General features: G+C 38.3%; 1 protein-coding gene across 2 annotated transcripts; it reads right to left on the reverse strand.

The window, feature by feature from the left end:
* Positions 1 to 335: 335 nt before the first annotated feature.
* Idh1 (isocitrate dehydrogenase (NADP(+)) 1) lies at positions 336 to 18,651 on the reverse strand. Of its 2 annotated transcripts, none has more exons than XM_046463070.2 (10): positions 18,483 to 18,651; positions 17,356 to 17,425; positions 14,825 to 14,962; positions 12,014 to 12,305; positions 9,562 to 9,667; positions 7,839 to 8,016; positions 6,519 to 6,670; positions 3,820 to 3,960; positions 2,843 to 3,005; positions 336 to 1,263 (listed from the first exon to the last, which is right to left on the reverse strand). In XM_046463070.2, the coding sequence occupies exons 3-10, from the start codon at positions 14,944 to 14,946 to the stop codon at positions 1,173 to 1,175; spliced, it is 1,245 nt and encodes a 414-aa protein (XP_046319026.1). In that variant the 5' UTR covers positions 14,947 to 14,962; positions 17,356 to 17,425; positions 18,483 to 18,651; the 3' UTR covers positions 336 to 1,172. The 2 variants fall into 2 exon arrangements, with proteins under 2 accessions (XP_046319026.1, XP_046319027.1); XM_046463071.2 differs by lacking the exon at positions 18,483 to 18,651 and adding an exon at positions 17,523 to 17,894.
* Between the last annotated feature and the right edge of the window lie 2,236 nt (positions 18,652 to 20,887).

The raw sequence follows: 20,887 nt of genomic DNA on the forward strand, positions 1-20,887 counted from the left end.
CTCAAGTGCTACTTTTAAAAATGAAAATATAATCATGTATCTTCCTTCTTAAAAGGCTTCATTGGCTCCCTACTAACCTTTAAGATAATGCCTGAACTCCTCAGCGGTACATGGAAAGAATCTATTGTCTAATTACTCCTTTAGTAATGACCTGTGGCCATTCTCATTCCTCTCCCTGTAGGATCCACCTCTGTTTATTTATCCATTCCCCCCCCCCGCCCCCAGTTAATTCTTGAGAGCAGAGATTTCCCCCGCCCCCCAACCCCAGATCAAATCCCTATGGCAAGGAGGCAGAATGTACTGGGCATAAGCATAAATAAAAACCCAGAAAAGAGTCATTAGCACTTGATTTTAATTAAAATTAACAGTTCAGATGAAGACTGGACTAGAATAGTGTTTAATATCAACCTCTGAGAAATCACATCTATATAAAACAAATGAAACAGGCCAGGAGAAGTCCAAAAAATGTACAGCTTACATTATTGCACGTGGATGAAATGCTATTTAGGGTAGCAAAATCCTCAGGCCAGAGGAGGAGGAAGAAAAGACAAATACAGAGGACAAACCTCTAGGAAGTATTTATTTTGCATTCTGAACTCTCCAGTGTCCTCAAAAGTATTTAGCACTTTGGACACATTCACTATGCTCTTGAAAAAAAATGACTGCAGTGACTTCAACATGTTTTAGTTACACTTACATTCTTTGTTCTAGTCATGTGCAAGTTCAATGTGTAGCTACCTCACATACTGGGACATCTGTAACACCAAAATTCCCAGTGCCCACAGTCATGGACAACAGGGAAAGGGAGTAAAGTACTATATTATACAGATTTTAGGGAACAATACTGTGGCTATTGTTAACCCTTTTGAGCACTCTTGATTTTGGTCATTTATATTGGAACATGTGAAGCAATAACATTGAATATGAAAGTAACTCCTAGGCTGCTTCTAGAAAATAAAACACAATTTAAAAACAGTTCCCTGCCACGTTCAGGAAGGTGGCAATTACTGTACATATAAGAAAAAGGGTGTAAACTTATAGAAAAGATCAACTCCAGCTTACAAACAAATTATAAAATTGATTTTGTTTTAACCTGTGAGTGTAATACAAAAAATGTAAACTTGTGGACCTAGTTACCAAGACCACTTATCCTCCTAAGCTCAGACATGAAATTAAAGTTTGGCTTGAGCTAGTTTTATCTTCAAGTTTTCTCCAAGTTTGTCCATGAACTCAAAGGTATTCAAGTAGTCAGAACGCTGTACGCTAAAAGGAGAGAAAAAAGAAAAGATGGAAATTTAGTTTGTTTCTAATATAGTAGGAGGTAGAGAAAAAATCCTAAAAACACTACTTAACATAGTATTTTATCTATTTCTAGAAGTCAACCGATTAATGTTACCAAGCTACAAGAATACAGACAATGACTATGTTCCCAGTTCATAGGGCTGACCCAGTCTTGGGCATCGTGCAGTAGAGGCTCAAGCACAAACATTCACAGTAGGTTCCACGCCATGTAGCTCTGAGGTTGAAACTATCAAGAGTTTCAGTTTAGACTAATCCAATGAGAGCAGACTCATCCTACTCCTTAATTCTTAGAAATAACAAAACATGTTGAGAGTATAGCCAAGCCTTTACCTACATTCCCATTCACTGTTACATGTTCTTAAAAAAGCTTAAATGCTCTTGTTTTCATCAGTGTTTTATTTAAGAAAAACAAAAAAGAATGGACTAACTGACATAATCCTGCTGGTACACGCCCATCAAATAGGCTGCAAAGATCTATAGATACTACATATACTGCACAGATTAGAACATTTCAAACATTGTATTCTCGATGGAAGTTCAAGTTAAGAAATTTGCAGTGACTGAGTATATGCACTTTATTGGGGTGTACTGAAATCTCTGAGGATATACCAGTTGGGACTTGGTATTAGTGTTAATTTTTTCTAAAATTTCTTAAGATGAGTCCTGGTAACTAACTCTGACTTTGAGAGAGTTATCTGATTAGCAGCTAATGCAATGGAATACTGGTTACCATGTCCTCAGAAAAGCCCAAGGCAATCAATGCACAATAAGTTCCACTGTACTGAAGGTTAGTGGAACTTAAGGAAGCGATAGTAATCAATGGACATCTTATACTTGTGCTACTTATTTTTCTTATTTGTAAATTAAAGAAAATAATGGGATGGAATTAGCTAGACTAGTTCCCTTTTTTTCTAATTGACTATCATTTTCTTAAAATTAAATAAGTTGTTCATTCAATTATTGTTAACTAGATCAGCAAATTATAGCCCAGCCCATAGAACAAATTTAGCCTGTAGTCTGGTTTTGTACACAAAAGTATAATTGGCAAATTGCTGTATCTATGCATCTCTGTATTATCTATGACCACCTTCCTGCCACAACAGCAGATGCCAAGTTTAGTATTTGCATAGTTCCCAAAAGACTGTATGTCCCACAAACTAAAATGTAGCTGGGCTTGGTGGCATATGCTTGTAAGCCCAGCTACCAGAAGATTGAGGCAGGAGGATCACAAATTCAAGGACAGCCTGGGCAACTTAGTAAGACCCTGCCCCAAAAAAACAAAAACAAAAACAAAAACAAAACAGCCTAAAGGTATAGCTCAATGATAGAGCATTCTTGAGTTCAATCACCAGAACCACCCTCACACATACACATACTCAATCTGAAATGTTCACTGTCTGACACTACATAGATAATGTCTACTGACCCCTAAAAAGGATGATGAATATCAATTTACATAATTATAAAAAACACTGGTGTTTTGAGGCTGGTGAGGATAAATGGCAATCTGACCACAGAGTTCAGGGCATCTTATACTTACTTGGGTAGACCTTTAATGCAAGCAGCCAAGTCCTTGGTCATAAAGCCAGCCTCAATGGTCTCAATGCAGACTTCTTCCAAAGCCTTTGCAAAGATGCCAAGGTCATTATTGTTATCCAGCTTTGCCCTGTGGGCTAACCCTCTGGTCCAGGCAAAAATGGAAGCTAAAAAAGAGAAACAGTCATCCCAGGTCTAAGAATTCCCAAATCTTTCACAGTTCCCCCAAACAGAATATTTTTAAAAATTTAGGTTGTGGGCTTTATTAGATGATATCCATATAGGGCAGAAGTTTTAGGAAAGCTGGAAATACTTTCCCAAATAGAAAACTACCCCCCCAGCACCCCAAAACCCCAGAGGAAAGGGACCAGGGGGTGGTGGGAGGAGAGAGGGGGAATGTGCTATGAAGTGATATTGGCCAAATTTTGTTGTTATATTTTGTGCATGTACAATATGTAACAACAAATCCCACCATTATGCAACTATAATGCACTAATAAAAAGTGTGGGAAAAAACACCTACATTTTAATGGTATGGTACTAGTGCTTGATGTTTAAGGCATTTACTGTCTTAGAAAAGGTCTCTATATCTTTTGTCTACATGTCTACATTGGTCTCCTCTTTCTAGGCTGCTATCTCTTTTTAAAGTGCTGTCCTTGACACCTTGTTGAAGGGATCTATCCATGTGACTTTTAGATGTGTAGCTTCCAGTGACATTTTACTGCTCCAGGGACAGTTGATACACTTGTTGATAATTTCTTTTCTGTAATGTATACTCTTCTACAAAATAGAAAAGCACATTTTCAGAACATTATTAAGCATGTTAAAATAGCTCCTATTAGTAGAATGCATTAGCTACTTGCTGATGACTTTTCACACAAAACACTGAGTAGCCTAAGGAATGTGCCTGAGTTCCTTTGGAGATCTCCTTTGGAGAACACTCTCTTGTCAGAAATCGATGTGGAAATAGACACCATCTTACCAATAGGATTGGTGGACGTCTCCTGTCCTTTCTGGTACATGCGGTAGTGACGTGTTACTGTCCCATGGGCAGCCTCTGCTTCTACTGTCTTGCCATCTGGACAAATCAGCACACTAGTCATCATGCCAAGGGAGCCATAACCTGTAGGTGGCAGAGCATTAAGTACTGGTCCATCTGCAAGAAGAGTGGTCTCTCAGCACTGAGAGCAAAAGACTCAGTCTTGTCAGGTCTTGGTAAGCATGAGCACATGGAGTCATTGGTAGCTCCTCTGCCTTTCAGAAAATGAGGTATCCAGATCTCAGAGTCAAAGGATCTGGAGAAGCTGAGCTGTTTCTCACTTATCTCTGGTACCTGCTTCATGATGGAGGGTTTGGGGTCTGACTGCCTGTATTTCACCCTATTCTGTGGCTTCATATCTGCTGTGACTCAGTTTTCCTACCTATAAAATGAGAATAATAAAAGGACCTACTTTACTGTGTTGTTGTGGGATTAGATGAATGTACATATAATTTGTGAATATATATTCATATTTCTTAGAAAAATATCTGCCACAGTAAGAGCTCAATATCTTGTTATTGTATGCAGATACTCTGCTATTCTGGGGAAATAAAGATTAGAGTTGTCTCCTGCCTTCAATTTACTATAAACTCATGGGGATGGGAAAAAGGCTCATAAATATAGGATGGGTTAGATCCAAGAACATTCTAATTGCTCTTCCTTGTTTTCTGTAATACCCTCAACAAAACAATTCTCTTCCATGGTTTCCTATTCAGAGAACCATATTCCAACAGTTAAGTTAATTCACTTAATTTTTTTTTATGTACACTTTTTCGCTTGAATTCAAGGGACCCTTTCTCCATTTGTGCCACCACCTATGAGTTCTCATTAAGTTAATAATGTAAACTTCCAATAAATAAACAAATGGCTACTTTTGTGTGGGCAGAGATGAAGTGGATCTCCTCTAATTTCATTTTAGTTTTTGGTCATCTTTAAGCCCAGTTAAGAAATTTCTGTGTGGAATTAATAGTTCCTTCCATATCACTGTATTTCTTTGAGGCTTCATAGATACTCAAATTAAATTGATTAGAGAATTCAGGACCATACCATGGTGAATTTGTCTATTTATTAATATTAGAATATAAGCTTATGCCATTGTCAAAACTGAGGACATAAATGAAATGGCCTGAGTCTGAAGTAGTTTGTATCTCTAGAGAAGAATGAACAAAAAGATAGCTGGGCTGGTTTTCATCTATTTAGCTGAGATCACCTGATCTATCAGACTCTGATCTTTTTTTTTTTTTGAATGCATTCTTTTTTTATTGGTTGCTCAAAACATTACAATGCTCTTGACATATCATATTTCATACATTTGATTCAAATGTATGAAATATGATATGTCAAGAGCATTGTAAAAAAAAAAAAAAAAAAAAAGAATGCATTCATTACAACAGACACTAGTATGGCAGACTCTGATCTTAAGTAGGTCTCTTATCAGGGCCCATGGTACTTCAGATCTCTTGCTTCATAGTCCTTTAAACTTTTATAACTGGACATTTACATCTGAAATATTTCTTTTGATACTCTCTTCTTATTGCCATGAGAACCTTTAAACATGGAATAACTTTGGGTCCCTCTCCCGGAACTTCAATGATAAGGAATAGCTCTCCTCATCTTCTGTGGAGTCACCACAAAGCAGTGCCCCTTTCTGTATGTACTTAGTACCAACCACCAAGGATCTGGAGACAGAGGGGGTGGGGTGGTGGTGGTAAAGAGTTGTGTAATTCAGTTATCTGATATAAAAGTAATCTTTGGGCTGGTCTACTGATTTTCAAACTGATTAGAGATGTTTAACTTTCAAAGAGAAAAAGTAGTACTTCCTGGGAGAAAATAAACATAATTAAAGCCTATGCAAACATTCATCTGGGGAAAGTCAAGTTCCTGCAGCTACCAAGAGTAACTGAAACTGAGCAGCAACTTGGTGCTGAGGAAAACAGGGAAAGGAGAATTTCTGTTGATTTGGCCAATTCTCCTGGCATGAAGTACCTGGTTCCTGGAATTTCTGTGAATGGCCCTGGACTTCTTTGCTTAATATTTCTTTGTACAATCCCCTTTGTTAAAAGCTAAGCAGTAAACTTAAATTAAAACACACACACACACACACACACACACACAGTAACAAAGCAGCCTGATTCAAGGCTGGCAGTAGGAGCATGATCAGGACCTGTTGCCAGGTGAATGAGCTCCTGGAGATACTGCTCACAGTTGCCCGACAACCCAGGCCACTCACTTTATTGCTCCTCCTTGCCTGAGTACACTTGGTTTCCATAATATCACCAAAGGGAAAATAAATACAGGAAAAGGGGGTGACTTTTGGACTAGGTAGTTGGCTACCTGTTGGAGGTTTTAAAACTTCAAGTGGGAACAAAGGATGAGGTGAGTTTAACCTAAGGCTGGAGCAAGCAATGTCAAACCCCCGCTTATTTCCTCTGTGACCTTGAATAATTCACTTCCCCATCTGAACTTAATTTCTTTATGTGTCAGAAAATGAATGATGGATCTGGGTGCTTTGTAGCACTAGCATTTCATGGTTTTACAACTAAGGACTACAAAATCCCTCTTCCCAAACTATAGATTTACCATGGAATGACCTCAGGGCTAGCAGGCTCCATCCACCTCCACCTGCTGCTCTGGCTCCTTACCTTGGGCCACGGAGTCTGACTGCACATCACCATCATAGTTTTTACAGGCCCAGATGAAGCCTCCCTCTGATTTCATAGCTTGAGCCACCATGTCGTCGATGAGCCTATGCTCATACCAGATCTTTTGGGCTTCAAATTGGGATTTGTACTGCCTAAGAAACAAGAGAAAAATTAGAACAATTAAAAAAGAAGTTGGCTTTTCAGGGCTGTCATCTGCTTCTCCCAAAGGCTTGGAAGGGGACAAGGAGCAGCCTTTTCAGTAGACGGAGCACAAATGTGGGACTCTAACACAGGCTAAATCTCTGCTCAAGCATTCTCTGGCTATGAAACCCCAATTTGGCCACCTGTCACACCTTGCAGGAAAGGTGTGATACAGTAGGCTATCCCAACTATTGCTTTGATTTCTAATTTTCAATATAGTACTGATCATATTCTTGAGACTCAGGTTCTTTTAAGAATGTAGCAAAGGAAGCTGAGTATATTGGTCTATTCCTGTAATTTCAGCAACCCAGGAGGCTTAGGCAGGAGGATTGCAACTTCTTGACAATTTAGCAAGACCCTCAGCAACTTAGCAAGACCTTGTCTCAAAATAAAAAATAAAAAGGGCTGGGGATATAGGTTATTAGTAAAGCACCCTTGGGTTCAATCCTGGTGCTGAAAAGAAAAAATAATATAACAAAGGGAAAAAAAGATATTCCAATGACATGATATCATTCAGGAAACTAGATGTACTATGGGACAGTTTTTAGGCTTAGTACAGATGGATAGTTGGAAGAGGGAATCAAAATGCCTTTGGAAAGATTTTTTTTTAATCCAGAAAAATCTGCATCTGAATAACACAGGAAGTGATGCTGTCTGAAGAGTTAACACAGGCTCACCTCACAGGTTGCTGGGCCAGAGGTTGTTATAAATTTATACTTAAGTTCAAAAGACCATGTAAGGTAGAGTTTCAATCATTACAATCAATGATTTTTAGAAAGAAGAAAATGGGCCTGACTCATAAACTGACATATTTGACAAATCAGAACTTTCTATCACTAACAGGGTACTTAAGTCAAATACTAAACAATCCTGGCTCTGTGGAAAAATTAAGGATGGGCCCTTTTTAAAAAACATGTTTATTTTCCAAAAGCAATTTAGAGTGGTTTTATTTTACTCCTGCTAAATCTTAGTTTTGCTCTTATCTAATTTAAGGATTATTGAAGATTTTCACTTGATTTGTCACAGAATCAAAGGGATAAGGAAATGCAAATTCTATACCATAAATGCCAGCTTACTTGGAAACAAAAGAAAGAAAAAGGAATAAAGAATGGCAGTTACTTGTCATATATCTCCTGAAAGATGTCTTTAAAGCGTCCATCATATTTCTTCAGAATAGTGTTTTTGGTGCTCAGATACAAAGGCCAACCCTTAGACAGAGCCATTTGGAAGGAACTGTGTGCAAAATCTTCAATTGACTTGTCTTCATTGTACATTCCCATGGCAACTCCACCACCCGCTGCAGGGAGTAATGAGAGAAAAAAAGAAAGTAAACGTGGGATAGCTGGAGCGAGGTTAAAGGAATCTCCACAACCAAAATACCAATTGTTGGCTCCCCTGGCTGAGCCTAGACTTCAAGTCCCTGGCAGCCTTCCAAACTGAACAGTTCAGGAGTTTTTGAGGGACAGGATAGGATGAAAATCAGTTCTAGATAAGAATAGTCTAACTTGTTTTAGAAGGGCCATGGAAATAAGAAAAACATATGGTCTTCAGGATCCCAAAGATACTAAAATACCAAAAACTACTAATATGGGGGCTGTGGCTGTGGCTCAGTGGTAGCACACTTGCCTGGCATGTGTGAGGCACTGGGTTCGATTCTCAGCACTGCATATAAAAATAAATATAATAAAAGTCTATCAACAACTAAAAAAATATTTTAAAAAACCTGCTAATGTGACAGAAAATATACTCACAAATGGGCAAATAATTTTGAATTTGTTTTTTATGTACTTTAACAATTTCCAACATGTATTTTGAACTTAAGGGTGTACTCAGCCCATAATTATTGAGAGAGATCTGCATTTTAAATACTAAATGAAAATTCTTGTAATTTCCAGAAGGACACTGAGCATGTCTACTGCAATTGGTGGAAGTAATTACGCTACATGTAATCATTCGTGTTTCACAACTTTTATTAGTTGAACTCTGTTATTACTGAAACTTGAACCCATGCCAACTCCCAGGGTGCTGAAACTCACAGAAGTAGATTCTATTCGGATGACATTATTTAAAGGAGGTAAGAAAAAAAAAAGATATATAGGTGTTATCTTTTTTTAAAATTTGTTTGTTTAAATTTTTTTAAAAATTTTTTAATATTTATTTTTTAGTTTTCGGCGGACACAACATCACTGTTTGTATGTGGTGCTGAGGATCGAACCCGGGCAGCACGCATGCCAGGCGAGTGCTCTACCGCTTGAGCCACATCCCCAGCCCTAAATTTTTTAAAATTTTTAAATTTGTTTGTTTAAATGAGTACTTTAAAGAACTTTTGGGTAGGATTTGCCCTAATGAAACTTTGAAGCTGCAGGGGAAGAAAAGTCAAAAAAACAAATATTTCACTTTCACAGGATAAATTCCCAGAAGGGCAAGGAGAAAATCTTAGCAAATAATGCAACCATTTCTAAATACAAACCCCACCAGAGCAAAGGGCAGGATTGCATGACAGATGATTTGGGGCTATTAATGTTTAATTTATACCATTTGTGCATAAGGTATTCCTGCCAATCTTCCCTCCATATTTTAAGACAAATGCATAAATGTCTCCTTGTCATTGCCTATATGCATTTCCAGTTAAGTGACTAACCCCTTCATGCCTTATTCATGCCAAGGGAGGGCATGGAACCAACTACTTTTTATGTTAGATTTTTGGTTCTGTAGAAGTGTAGAATTAGGTTATATTTTTAGGCAGTCACATAACTAATTTTGAAAAAAAAACAGTAATAATGTTTCTAAATCATTTGTTTTTAAAAAAAGAAGACGTAGCTTATGATGGACTCATACATACCTTCAAAGTTATGTACCAGGTATGTCACCTTCTGGGTTCCATCACTTGGTGTGTAGGTTATCTCTACTTTTCCAGGCCCAGGAACAACAAAATCAGTTGCTCTATACTATATAAGTAGGAAAAAGGTATTAAGAAAAGAAAAATACCCCAATAGGAATTATAAGGAAATATATATATCTGAGAGAGAGAGAGAGACAGAGAAACATACATGAGCACAAGAGGACACCAAGATAAACAAGAGAATATAGCTTGTCCTTTTTTTTTTTTTTTTTGTTATTAGGGATTGAATTCAAGGGTGCATAACCACTGAACTACATTCCCAGTCTTTTTTATTTAATTACTCTGAGACAGGGTCTCCCAAGTTGCTGAGGCTGGCCTTGAACTTGGGATCCTCCTGCCTTAGCCTCCTGAGTTGCTGGGATTACAGGCCACCACATCTGGCAGATATTTAAAGAGATAGAAATGAAGATAGTCCAGAGTTCCTCTAGTTAGTGGTAGTGCACATTAAAAAGTCAGTCAGTATTTATTACTAGGCTACCATGTATGTGACAGTTTTATGGGCACCGATACAGAGAACACAGAGAATAACACAAGATACTTTTTTTAGGAAGCTTACCAACCTAATCAAGACAATACTAAGTGAGAAGTGACAGAGAGTTTTCAAATGTCAGAAGGAGTCATAAACCAATAAATCAATAAAAATGCTGCAGGGTGATGAAGAGGTTCGACCTGGCCTGGCCTACGGGCTGAGGAAGCTGTCCTGCAGGGAGGATTATAATCCTACTTGTGCTGAAAATGATGATAGAGCTGATGCTTTGTCCTTACTATGTATCAAATAAGATGATCTCATTTGATTCTCATATCAATCTTACAAAGATGTCAGTGTGATATAATGGAAATAATGCATCCTGAGTCCAGAGACTTGGGATCCTTACTTAGACTTTCAGGGCTCCAGTTATCACTGTCCACATGAAAAAAATCATCTGGAAGCTGCTGTGACAGTTGATGAACCCCCCAAAATCCTGTTCACCTCCCTCATGAGCATAAGCCATTCCAGTGGAGAAATGTGCCTGGTATACATGAGGTATTCACAAGTAATTCGTGCACTGAACCTTACTCAAAGATTTGGGTTAATTGGGAGACTTGGAGTTAGGAATTAACAAGAACCAGCCACACCTATAGGTTTATAGTAATACTAACAGTAGGTAAAAGAGCATTCAGATAACAAAAAAGATTAAATATCTACTCTACAAAGAACACTTATGACATATAAAGTCATTCACTATGGGTTGCTGATTTGTTTCCATTTCTCAAAAGGAAGAACTGAGACCTCAAGGCACTGTAAATGCTTTGCATAGGGTTTATGCACATTTACACAGCAAATCAACCTGGCATTTGAAAATTTTAATCTTGACTTTAAACAACAGATTGTCCATTATTACAAATGACTGATGCTATAATTAAAAAAAAAAAAAAAGACAGACTGAATTGGTAAGAACTGCCACCTATGCATCCTTGCTTGGGACTCTGGTATCTGTGAGGGGCCTGGCCAGGATGAAGGGACAGTATGAGCCACAGGGTAGAACAAAGTTAACCAACTCCTTGGGGACTGAGCTGGCAACTCTGTCCCCAGAAACATCTTCCCTGGCCACACTGTTTACAGGGATGACTACATAGAAGTGCGGATTTTGGATTTTAGCATTAGGGAATTCCTGTTTTTAAGGTTCTTGTAAGACATAAGCTTCTTTCTATGAAAATCTGAAACCTGTCTCAACACAATTTGGAATTTGTTTAATTGGCAGCTTTTCTGCTTAACTTGGCAATGAGTCTATTTGTATAGAAATACAGAATCCATTTTTGTTTTTCAAGTAGGAAAGAATGTTCTAACTTGATTGCTTTTGAATACTAAGCCAGTTATCATGTTTAATATCATATTTGGTGGTTCTCAACCCTATCTGTACATTAGAATCACTTATGGAACTGATTCAAAAGCCTGAATTCAGATTTCATCTGGTGGAGATGGGACTCAGATATTAGACAAAAACCAAAAAGGTAAAGCTAAACCAAATCAAACCAATGAATCATTCATAAGTGGATCTTATTATGCAGCCAGCATTGAAAACCACTGATCTGGTTGGAACATATGATACTACTAAAAAATAAAAAAATTAAAAAATAATTGCCATTTGTGTGATATAACTAACAAAAGGATAAAGATAGAAAAAAACATGTTTGGCAAAAATCATGTGTTGAGATGGGTATCTACAGTAAGTTTATCTGTATTTACCTCTATCTAAATGTGGGTAAATATACAGCTATACATACTAGAATTTCTAAATTTTGCAACTTTGCTTAATGGGTGTAGACACCAAAAGATAAGGATAAAACCCATATAAATCAGAATTGCTGGGTCATGTAAAAATATATGGGAAATTATGCCCAAATGACTTACTTGGTCCCCATAAGCATGACGGCCTATGATGATGGGTTTTATCCAACCACTCACAAGTCGTGGGATATTTTTGCAGATAATTGCTTCCCTGAAGACAGTGCCACCCAGAATATTTCGGATAGTGCCATTTGGTGATTTCCACATTTGCTTCAACTTGAACTCCTCAACCCTCTTCTCGTCAGGGGTGATAGTAGCACATTTGATACCAACATTATACTTCTTTATAGCTTCTGCAGCATCCTTGGTGACCTGGTCATTGGTGGCATCACGATTCTCTATGCCTAAGTCATAGCTAGAAAGGGAAAAAACTATCAATACTTCAGGAAAATGAATAAAAGTAATAGCTAGAAAGGGAAAAAAGTATCAATACTTCAGGAAAATGAATAAAAGTCATAGCTAGAAAGGGAAAAAAGTATCAATATTTCAGGAAAATGAATAAGTTATAATCCATGACCCCACTGGTGACAGGCAGAGGTTGCTATGCAGAAGATAAAGGCCTCAAAGACACCTAAATCTGTCAAGTTTTAGCACTGATGTCCCCTAAACATAGAAGATGACTGACAATTCAAGAAGGAAGTAAAGAGTCAAGAGGACTAGGCTAGTGGGCAGCTGTCTCTCCGGAAATTGAATGGAAAACAACGAACTCTGCCAAATTGCCCCCTATTTTTCACCATCTTGAGGCAATAACAACACATGAACAACCCTTTGGCATGGCTTCCCTCCATATAATTAGCATACAAGTTAAACCTAAGCACCACCTAATTTTCCCTTAGTAAATATTGTGCTTGAAAAATAAAGGGGTGGAAGGCTTAAAGGATGTTTTGTATTCTGACATTAAAGTGGTGAAGGGTATAGAGATTACTGTTGTGCAAAAAATGCTAATGACTGCTTCATTTATGCCAGTTAGTCATAAGGTGAACCTTCCCCTAATTCTTGGGCAAGTCTCTATGTTCTGGAAACAAGCCTGCAGTTTATTGGATAAGTAGTAGAACCCATCAACAGTTTCATATGCACCAGAAAGTTTTAGCTCAACGTACACCAACACCCATACTGCGGGTCATTCAGAGCTGAATGCATGTTAGCTGTTCATGGAACACAAAAACATGATTTTATGGAAAGTAGTAAAAACAAAATAATAGAACAACTTATTTTGTTCTCTAAGAATTTAAAGTTTTTCAGCTCTCAAAAATTGCTAAACCAAATAGTCTCTAGATTTCTATTCTTAGTTTTCACATCTTCTTTCCTTAGATATCCCAACTGCTGATGCAAACACAGAAATAGCAATCTTGATTGATTCGCAAATAAAAAAATGTCTAATGCTTCAACTTTAGATAATTCACATAAATCTAACAAAGCCATATACTTTCTTATCTTCCTGCGTAGGAAATGCTGAATATAGACAATGTCTAATCCCAACTCCACAAGAAGGATGGCCACAGTTTTCATGTTCCTAGGTATGATTCTCATCAGAAGAATCTACCAGAAAATTAGTGGATTTTCTGCTTCCCTTAACATTTCTAAAAGAAAAGAGAAATAAATAGCCAGGACCACTACTGAGTCTCCATAAAAACAACAACAACAAAAACAAAATAAAAAATAAAAAACAATCAATCACTATACTTCTTTCAAAAAGAAGCAGAAATAACAGCAATTCTGGAACAACTTAAAACTTATTTGAACTTGCAAGAATTCTTTAGTTTGTAGCCACTGACTCTTTTTTTTCTGCCTAGGCATAAAGACACCCCTTTAAAAGGCCTTATGAGTCTATACTAAAGAGGCTAGCATTATTATTCTAGACCCTGTAAACCCCTGCAAGTTCACATAATGTCATGCAAAGTTCTGAAACAGGAGAGAGTTTGTGAAATGCTTCTTCAACCCACTTTGAAACTGTTTTTATGCTCTGTTCCCTGTATGTTTGATGGACTCCTACAAGCACAGTCTTTACACCACATGGTGGCTGCAATACAGACATTATCAGCAGCTTAATTTTAGAACAATTAAAAAGGGCGTCTAATGACAGCATGAGAACTGAAAGTCTAAACCAAAGCAAGTTAACGGGTCCTCAGGACACATTCTGAATACTTCTGGATGGAGGCAGACACTTAATAGTTGCCAACAATTTGTCTGAAATGTGTTGCTCTATATTGTACTATACCAGGCTTTAGCCACTTCACCTTTTTAAACATTCTGCCTCTATCTAGTTTGAATGTTCAAAAACAAAAGCCACTTATAAAAAACACAAGGAAAAAATGAGAGAATTACGAACATACTTTCACATCTGCCCCCAAACACTGTAAAGACAGGGCAAAGAGACAAAGATGACCTAAGGGAACTGGGGCTTGAGGTGGGTGTCTCAGAGAACCACGAGGGTTCTTTCAGTGCAGCAGCTGTATGAAAGGGCGAAAGGTCAAGAATGAAAAGGAAACATCCACGGACTGATTAAGAGAATGACAGAAAATTGAGATTGAATGGATAAAATTTAGTTTACTGTTTCTTACATCCTCTCGTTTTTTCCTCTTCCACAAATAATACATTGTGCTACTCTTGAGCACTGATTTATTACAAATAAAACCATCACTGGAATCAAGGTAAGCAAGCCCTCAAAATTTGTTCCCCTTATGATTCTTCAGTTCTAGATAATGATAAATCCAGTTTTTCTACTAGAATGTTAAATTAGAAGGTTCATTAGGTATATTTAAGCCTTGTTCACAAAACATGACTACATCTATTTTTTAAAGCCAATTGCACCCTGAAATAACTTAGATTAAACTTTCTGAATCGACTAGCTTCATGGAGGAATAATTCATTTACCTATGCAGATCCAATTCCACATAAGGAAAAATGAGTTTTTCTTTAATCAGTTCCCAAATGATTCGTGTCATTTCATCTCCTTGCATCTCTACCACAGAACCGCCATGGATTTTTTGGGACATTTTTACTTCAGTAAATCTAAAAAGAAGAACAGATTGGATATATGCCTTGTCATTATTTCATTATAAAGTGGAAATGAAATATAAACAATCTGGTGACTACTAAAAGAACAGTTCATAATAGTGGTTACATGCAAAGCAAATAACAATTATATTTACCATCAGAATCGAGAATTTTCTCTGTATAAAGCATTGTGTTGTGTTCTTTATATATGGTTTGTGTCAGCCCTATTAGTCAGCCCTATAAGATGGAAATTGTTTAACCATTTTACCTTTAGAGAAAACTAGCTTTGCCCAAGGCCACCTTGCTAAAGGGTAGGGGTGTCTGACCTTGTACATGTCCTTAATAATGCAATCACTATTCTCAACTATTGGTTTGTCTTATGAAATGAGATTATTTTCACAATATCATCCTATTTGAACATTTCTATCCAATTCAATTCCTCATTTTATTGGGCCCATAAGATAAGCAGAACGGCAAGTGCTAGTATTTCTCCTAAAAGGCTGTTTTGGTGAAAATAACTACCATGGAGGAGATTCAACTGGTTCTTATGACCCATATTCCAGATAACTTCAGAAGTGCAAGACAAAGAATTCCTGGTGGAACTGTGCAAGATAAAGAATTCCTGGTAGAACTCTGCTTTCCTAGAGACAACACAGGCTTCAGAGATGTGAAGCTAAATACAAAAGTGACTTCTCAATTAGAGAAATCTGAATAGGAAAGGTCCCCTGCCCAGGACCCAAGCATGTCCCTGTCTTGTTCTTCAGTATCCTAACTCCTCCATGGTTCCTCTGGCCCTTCACAGGTGAGGATAAGCTGCTAGTGGGTGGGATAGGGGAAACAGCATTGTTTTAGGGAGGCATGGCCCTTTAAAAAATGGCATGTGGGGGTACAAAATACCAATTAATCTAATCCCATAAAGGACAAAGCTGGATCCTTTGGAAGAAATGAAACTGTGAGCCTTCAAAGAAGACCACGGTTTATGCTTGTTCCCGAAGAGACAGAGGCCTTGAGTCTGATAAAAGAATCTGTTCCTTCTCATGACACTTTAATAGAAACTTTGCCCAGCAACACAACTGCAAATTACTTTTAACCCCTTAAGTTAGAGTGAGGACTGAAAAGTCAGGAGAAATCAATTGAAAAAAAAAATACAAAAATAAATAAGAAGATTAGATCAGAAGCTGAAAAACAGTCTCTCTTGAACAGTTGAGCTAAAGCATTATGGCCTTTAAATAAAAAATTATAATACTTAGTAAGCTGTAAACCTTAGTTTCTTGTGATAAATGAGGATATAATCCCAACCCCAGGCGCACTTTCACTTCTCAAATTTGTAGTTCTAGATTCCTGCTTATTAGTATTCAGGAGGCTCCCTATATCTTACCAGGGAACTTAGAATTCAACTAGAATAAAAGAAATGAGCAAACTTGTGGATGAGTTAATTACTTCTATCAGTTATTTCAAGAACATTTTATAGTATAGCTTTAAGTGTATGAATCTGTCATGCTTAATCCTACTACCTGTCTTTGCTTTAAAACATGACAAATAAAAGCAGCAGCAAGCTTATCTTGGTTTTGATAGTACATTTTCATGGCTATGTTCTTACACAGTATTATGCAATAGTTATGACTGGGCTATTTTTCCTTGATGGCAAATACAGTTAATAGATCAGACTCTGTACTTAAAATGTCAAAACTAAAGAACAGTTTTTTTTTTTTTTTAGTTTCCTTCTCAGTGAATGCAAACATACTCTCTGCAATAATTTTTCTATGTGTTATAATGCATTACTGAACATTTTAAGTTTTCCCTGCATTAATTATGTATTAAATTTTTACCATCTTTCAACAACAACAACAACAAAGCATTATTGTTACTACAATGTAAGGCATTAGTGTGTTTCTTCTGGATTGGATTTTAATGCCCTGGGCTTTAGATCTCACTGGATTCACTGAATTCTTGTACCTCTCTGATTTTCTGTCTCCATCCAACCCCAACTTCTGAAAGAAGGGCTGTTTCAAGCCCAATAAATGAACAGCCACCAGTTCATTTATTTAATCTGAAGGTAGTTGAATTCCAATCTCCTGACATACTAGTGTAATTCCAGAAAACAAACTTGGAATAATAATACAGGGTAGTTCAAATAAAAAGAGCCACTTGCTCTATTTTATTTTTATTAACCTCAAATTTTTAGCCAATTTTTAAAGGCTATGTTTAAGAACTACAATAATTGCTGGCCAAATATAGTCTCTTGCAGATCAGAGAAGACGCTAGGCTAAAAGAAATAAAGCGGTTTCAATTTATCATTGGAAATATTCTTGACTCATTCCATTGCAGTACCTTAGCTTGCCCTCAAGACTAATTAAAGGCAGGATGGCCACATCAAAGAAAGTACAGAAGAAATTATGAATTCTCACCTTTACAGTGAACGGACTTCTAGTCACACCAACTCCTCTCAATCTTGTGGACTCAACTGCAGTTTATCTCCTAAAACACAACAAAACCGGGAATAGAAAGTCTTAAAACACACACACATACACACACACACACACACACGTCAGGAGGATTTAGCTGTTTTTAATACCAGTCAGGCTGCCTGATTTATCTGGTTTAAAGTACAGTGCTGAGTATCCAGAGGAGCAAAGGGCAGCTTTGGGTCCACGTCCACCTTCCAAATAAAGATTGAGGGTGTACAAATCTTTCTGTGTGCACACATCTGAGGGTGCGTCCGAGGGTGTGTCCCTGGTCTGTAGTCTGTTAGCTGGCCTAGGGGTTTGTACGTCCTCGGTGACGCTGTGAGCTTGCAGATGTTCCTGTGGACGTTGTGCAAGAGGGCTCCAACGGAATCTGGACGGGTTCCTCTTTCCAGATTTCCACTCCTGATGTTCCCTATCGGGTGCCGGGACCTTTAACACCCAGACACTTGGAGCTGGCAGAGTAACGCCTTCCTAGAACTTGAAATCCCGTCTCAAGGGAGGAATGCTTTCCCGACCCCTACCGCGCCCCGGGGTGTCCTAGGGAACAGTCTTCGGATCCAAACCAGAGCCCCGCCCCCTCGCGCCCCCAGGCGGACGCAGCCTATGTGCCACTGCCAGTCCCTCGCAGCCTGAGTGCGCTGTCTACGCCCAAGTCCTCAGCTTACACCCTTCTTTGCACCCATTTCCCCACAGTCGCATGTTTTCTTCCTATTATATCCAAGACGGTCTTCTATGCATCTTTGAAACCTCCTACAGCAAGATTTTACTTTCCGTATGCAGATCTGGTCTTCCACTTGTCACTGCATCCAACTTCCTCAGCGCCCAATTTCTTCCTCCCATGCCCAAGAGCAGGTTTCCCTACCTCCAGCACCCTCTTCTTCCCTTTTTTCCCGTTCCCATGCTGAATACCTGGATTTGTCCCTACTTGAACTTAGGCCTTGCCGCTAAGTTCCTCCCTTCATAACCAAGACCTGAGCTTTCTTTCTTTTCCACATTCCAGCCTTTTATGAATTAAAGCCTCCCACAGCAGCCAGGGACCTGGGCCGCCCCTCGAAGCCTGAGGTTACCTGCAGGGGAAGGTACGTTGGCGAGCAGCCGGAGGCGCCACAGTTATTCACACGCTCAAACTCACACGCACACACAGGCAATCCTAACTGGGCCCAGCTGTTTCAGCCTGTGACACACCACCTCTGTACAGATCCAGGGACCAGTGGGCGGGTCAGGGCTTTTCCTCTTCCCGGCTTTTGTCCCCTCCCAAGCCCCACCTCCTCAGCCCACCTCCCGGGGCCCCGCCCCTGTCTCCAATCGCCGCGTGCCGACTCCTCGGGTTGGGCGGGGCCAGGGCCTAGGGGCGGGCCCAGAGAAGCTGGGGCTCCGTACTTGGGGCGACCTCCGTGTCCTCCAGGTGGGGGAAGGGGCTTCCTTGCAGCTGGGATTCCTCTCCAAGCCCAGCTGCCGAGGAACGTGAATGCCACCTGCAGGCCGGGGAGCTGGCCGCACTGAGGCTGCGGCACCCCGGCCATGTAACAATCTTGAGCACTGTGAAGCGTGTTTTCAGGTCCGCAGTAAAGGCAAACAGGGTACCGAGCACCCAGACCAGCACTTCGGCGGGTCCCCTACCCGCTGCTGCCGGATGGTCTGTAGATTGGAATGTGCTTTGGAAGGAGAGTGTTCCAGCCAACATGGGGTTGCTTTGGGGCTGCCAGAATGCAAAGGATGCAACAGATATACAAGCAACCCTGACTGCCTCAGTAAATAATTTCCACCACAACCAATAACGAGATCTTCAGGGTTTTATGCACCTATAATTCCAGTTATTACCATATACTATAAATAAGCCCCAATTACAATTTGCATTAAAACATAATGAAAAAGATGATTATCCGGGTTCCAAGGTAGCTGCACTAAAGATGTGAAGCCTTAGAAAACAGTGGATTTTTTAAAATTCCATTTCCTCCAGAAATTCATTTTTGTATGTGTATTTCTTAGTCTAGAAAACATGGGGAAAACAGTATTTTATGTTGCTATTTGTAGGATAATAGCATGATCAAGAGTCAATGTTTGAAATTTTATTTTTAAAAATAATCTTTCATTGGATTATAATGACAAGCAGGGCAAAATGCTCAAGGTGCATTTTGGACGCTAGAGGGCACTAGCATTTTTCCCACGAGAAAAAGGAGAAGAAAGCAAAAACCCAGCCAATTTATTAGTTTTTAATATGGATTAACAGATATTAGCATCCACGTCTACTTATTCCTGAAAAAATGGTTATAGAAGAGTGTAAGGGTGTATCTGCATCTCAAATCTCAGGTCTTTGGTCACCTGAGATTGTAAATTTTACTCCATGTCACATCTGGTTCACATGGTTTATTATCCCTTGCTGATTATTAAAATTAAGCATTCATACCCATTCTTATTCAGGGCATCCTTCAAGTTACCTAAAATATAGTTTCATAAAAAATGTTGGTAATGGGCTGGGGTTGTGGCTCAGTGGTAGAGTGCTTGCCTCTGGCGCATGAAGCCCTGGGTTCCATCCTCAGCACCACATAAAAAAAAAATAAAATGTTGTGTCCACCGAAAACTGAAAAATAAATATTAAAAAATCCTCTTTCTCTATTTAAAATAAATAAATAAAAATAAAGGTATCTAAAAAATGTTGGTAATATATGAGGAAAATGAGGTAAAAATAAAATAAATATAGGATATTATACAGAACCAAGGTGAGTTTAATCATAAAAATATTCCATTAAATCATAAACATTTGCTAGAGAAGGGCTGCAAATTTGTCTCAAAGTCAATGTGATAGGAAAGATGACATGGGAATCTCATAAAACTGTTTCTTAGGCCACTAATATAGGAATGAATAGATTTCAGGTTGACTTTAAATATTATTTTCTTGTAGATTTCAGGTTGACTTACATTAAAATATTATTAAATATATATTGAAAAAATTAAATGTAATGCACCATATGCTGATAATTCTTACACAACTTTAAAATAATAAATCTTTAGACAAAATGGTTAGAAATAAAACTATGAAACAATAAATTACCATTAATAAAATCAATTAAATTTAACAATGGATGTTTGACTAAAATTAGATTGCTGCTAGAAATGTGAATATGAAGCTCCCTGCTTACATGCAGGCTCTTTTGAATTGAGCTGGCCTATTCTATTGGATGCCACATTATGATTAATTTAACCCACCACTTTCCCCAATTTGGTTAATATTGCATACCTTGACATCATTTGCCTTTCATTTGTCAATAAAAGAATCTAAATATTTTAATAATATCTAACCCCAAATACTGTCATAAATACAAACTGAAATCTGGGTCATGAAATCTCTGTTAGGATTTGGTTATGAGACTATCACCAAGATAATGAGATTCTTGTAAATATTCGAAAGCTGTTATATTTTCATTTTGCTGATCTTAGAGAATCTGAATATGAGTAGGGCTTGATCACTGCT

This window comes from Marmota monax, unplaced genomic scaffold (assembly GCF_021218885.2).
Source record: "Marmota monax isolate L192 unplaced genomic scaffold, Marmota_monax_Labrador192_F-V1.1 WCK01_AAM20220418_F8-fsc00095, whole genome shotgun sequence".
Taxonomy (NCBI): Eukaryota; Metazoa; Chordata; class Mammalia; order Rodentia; family Sciuridae; genus Marmota; species Marmota monax.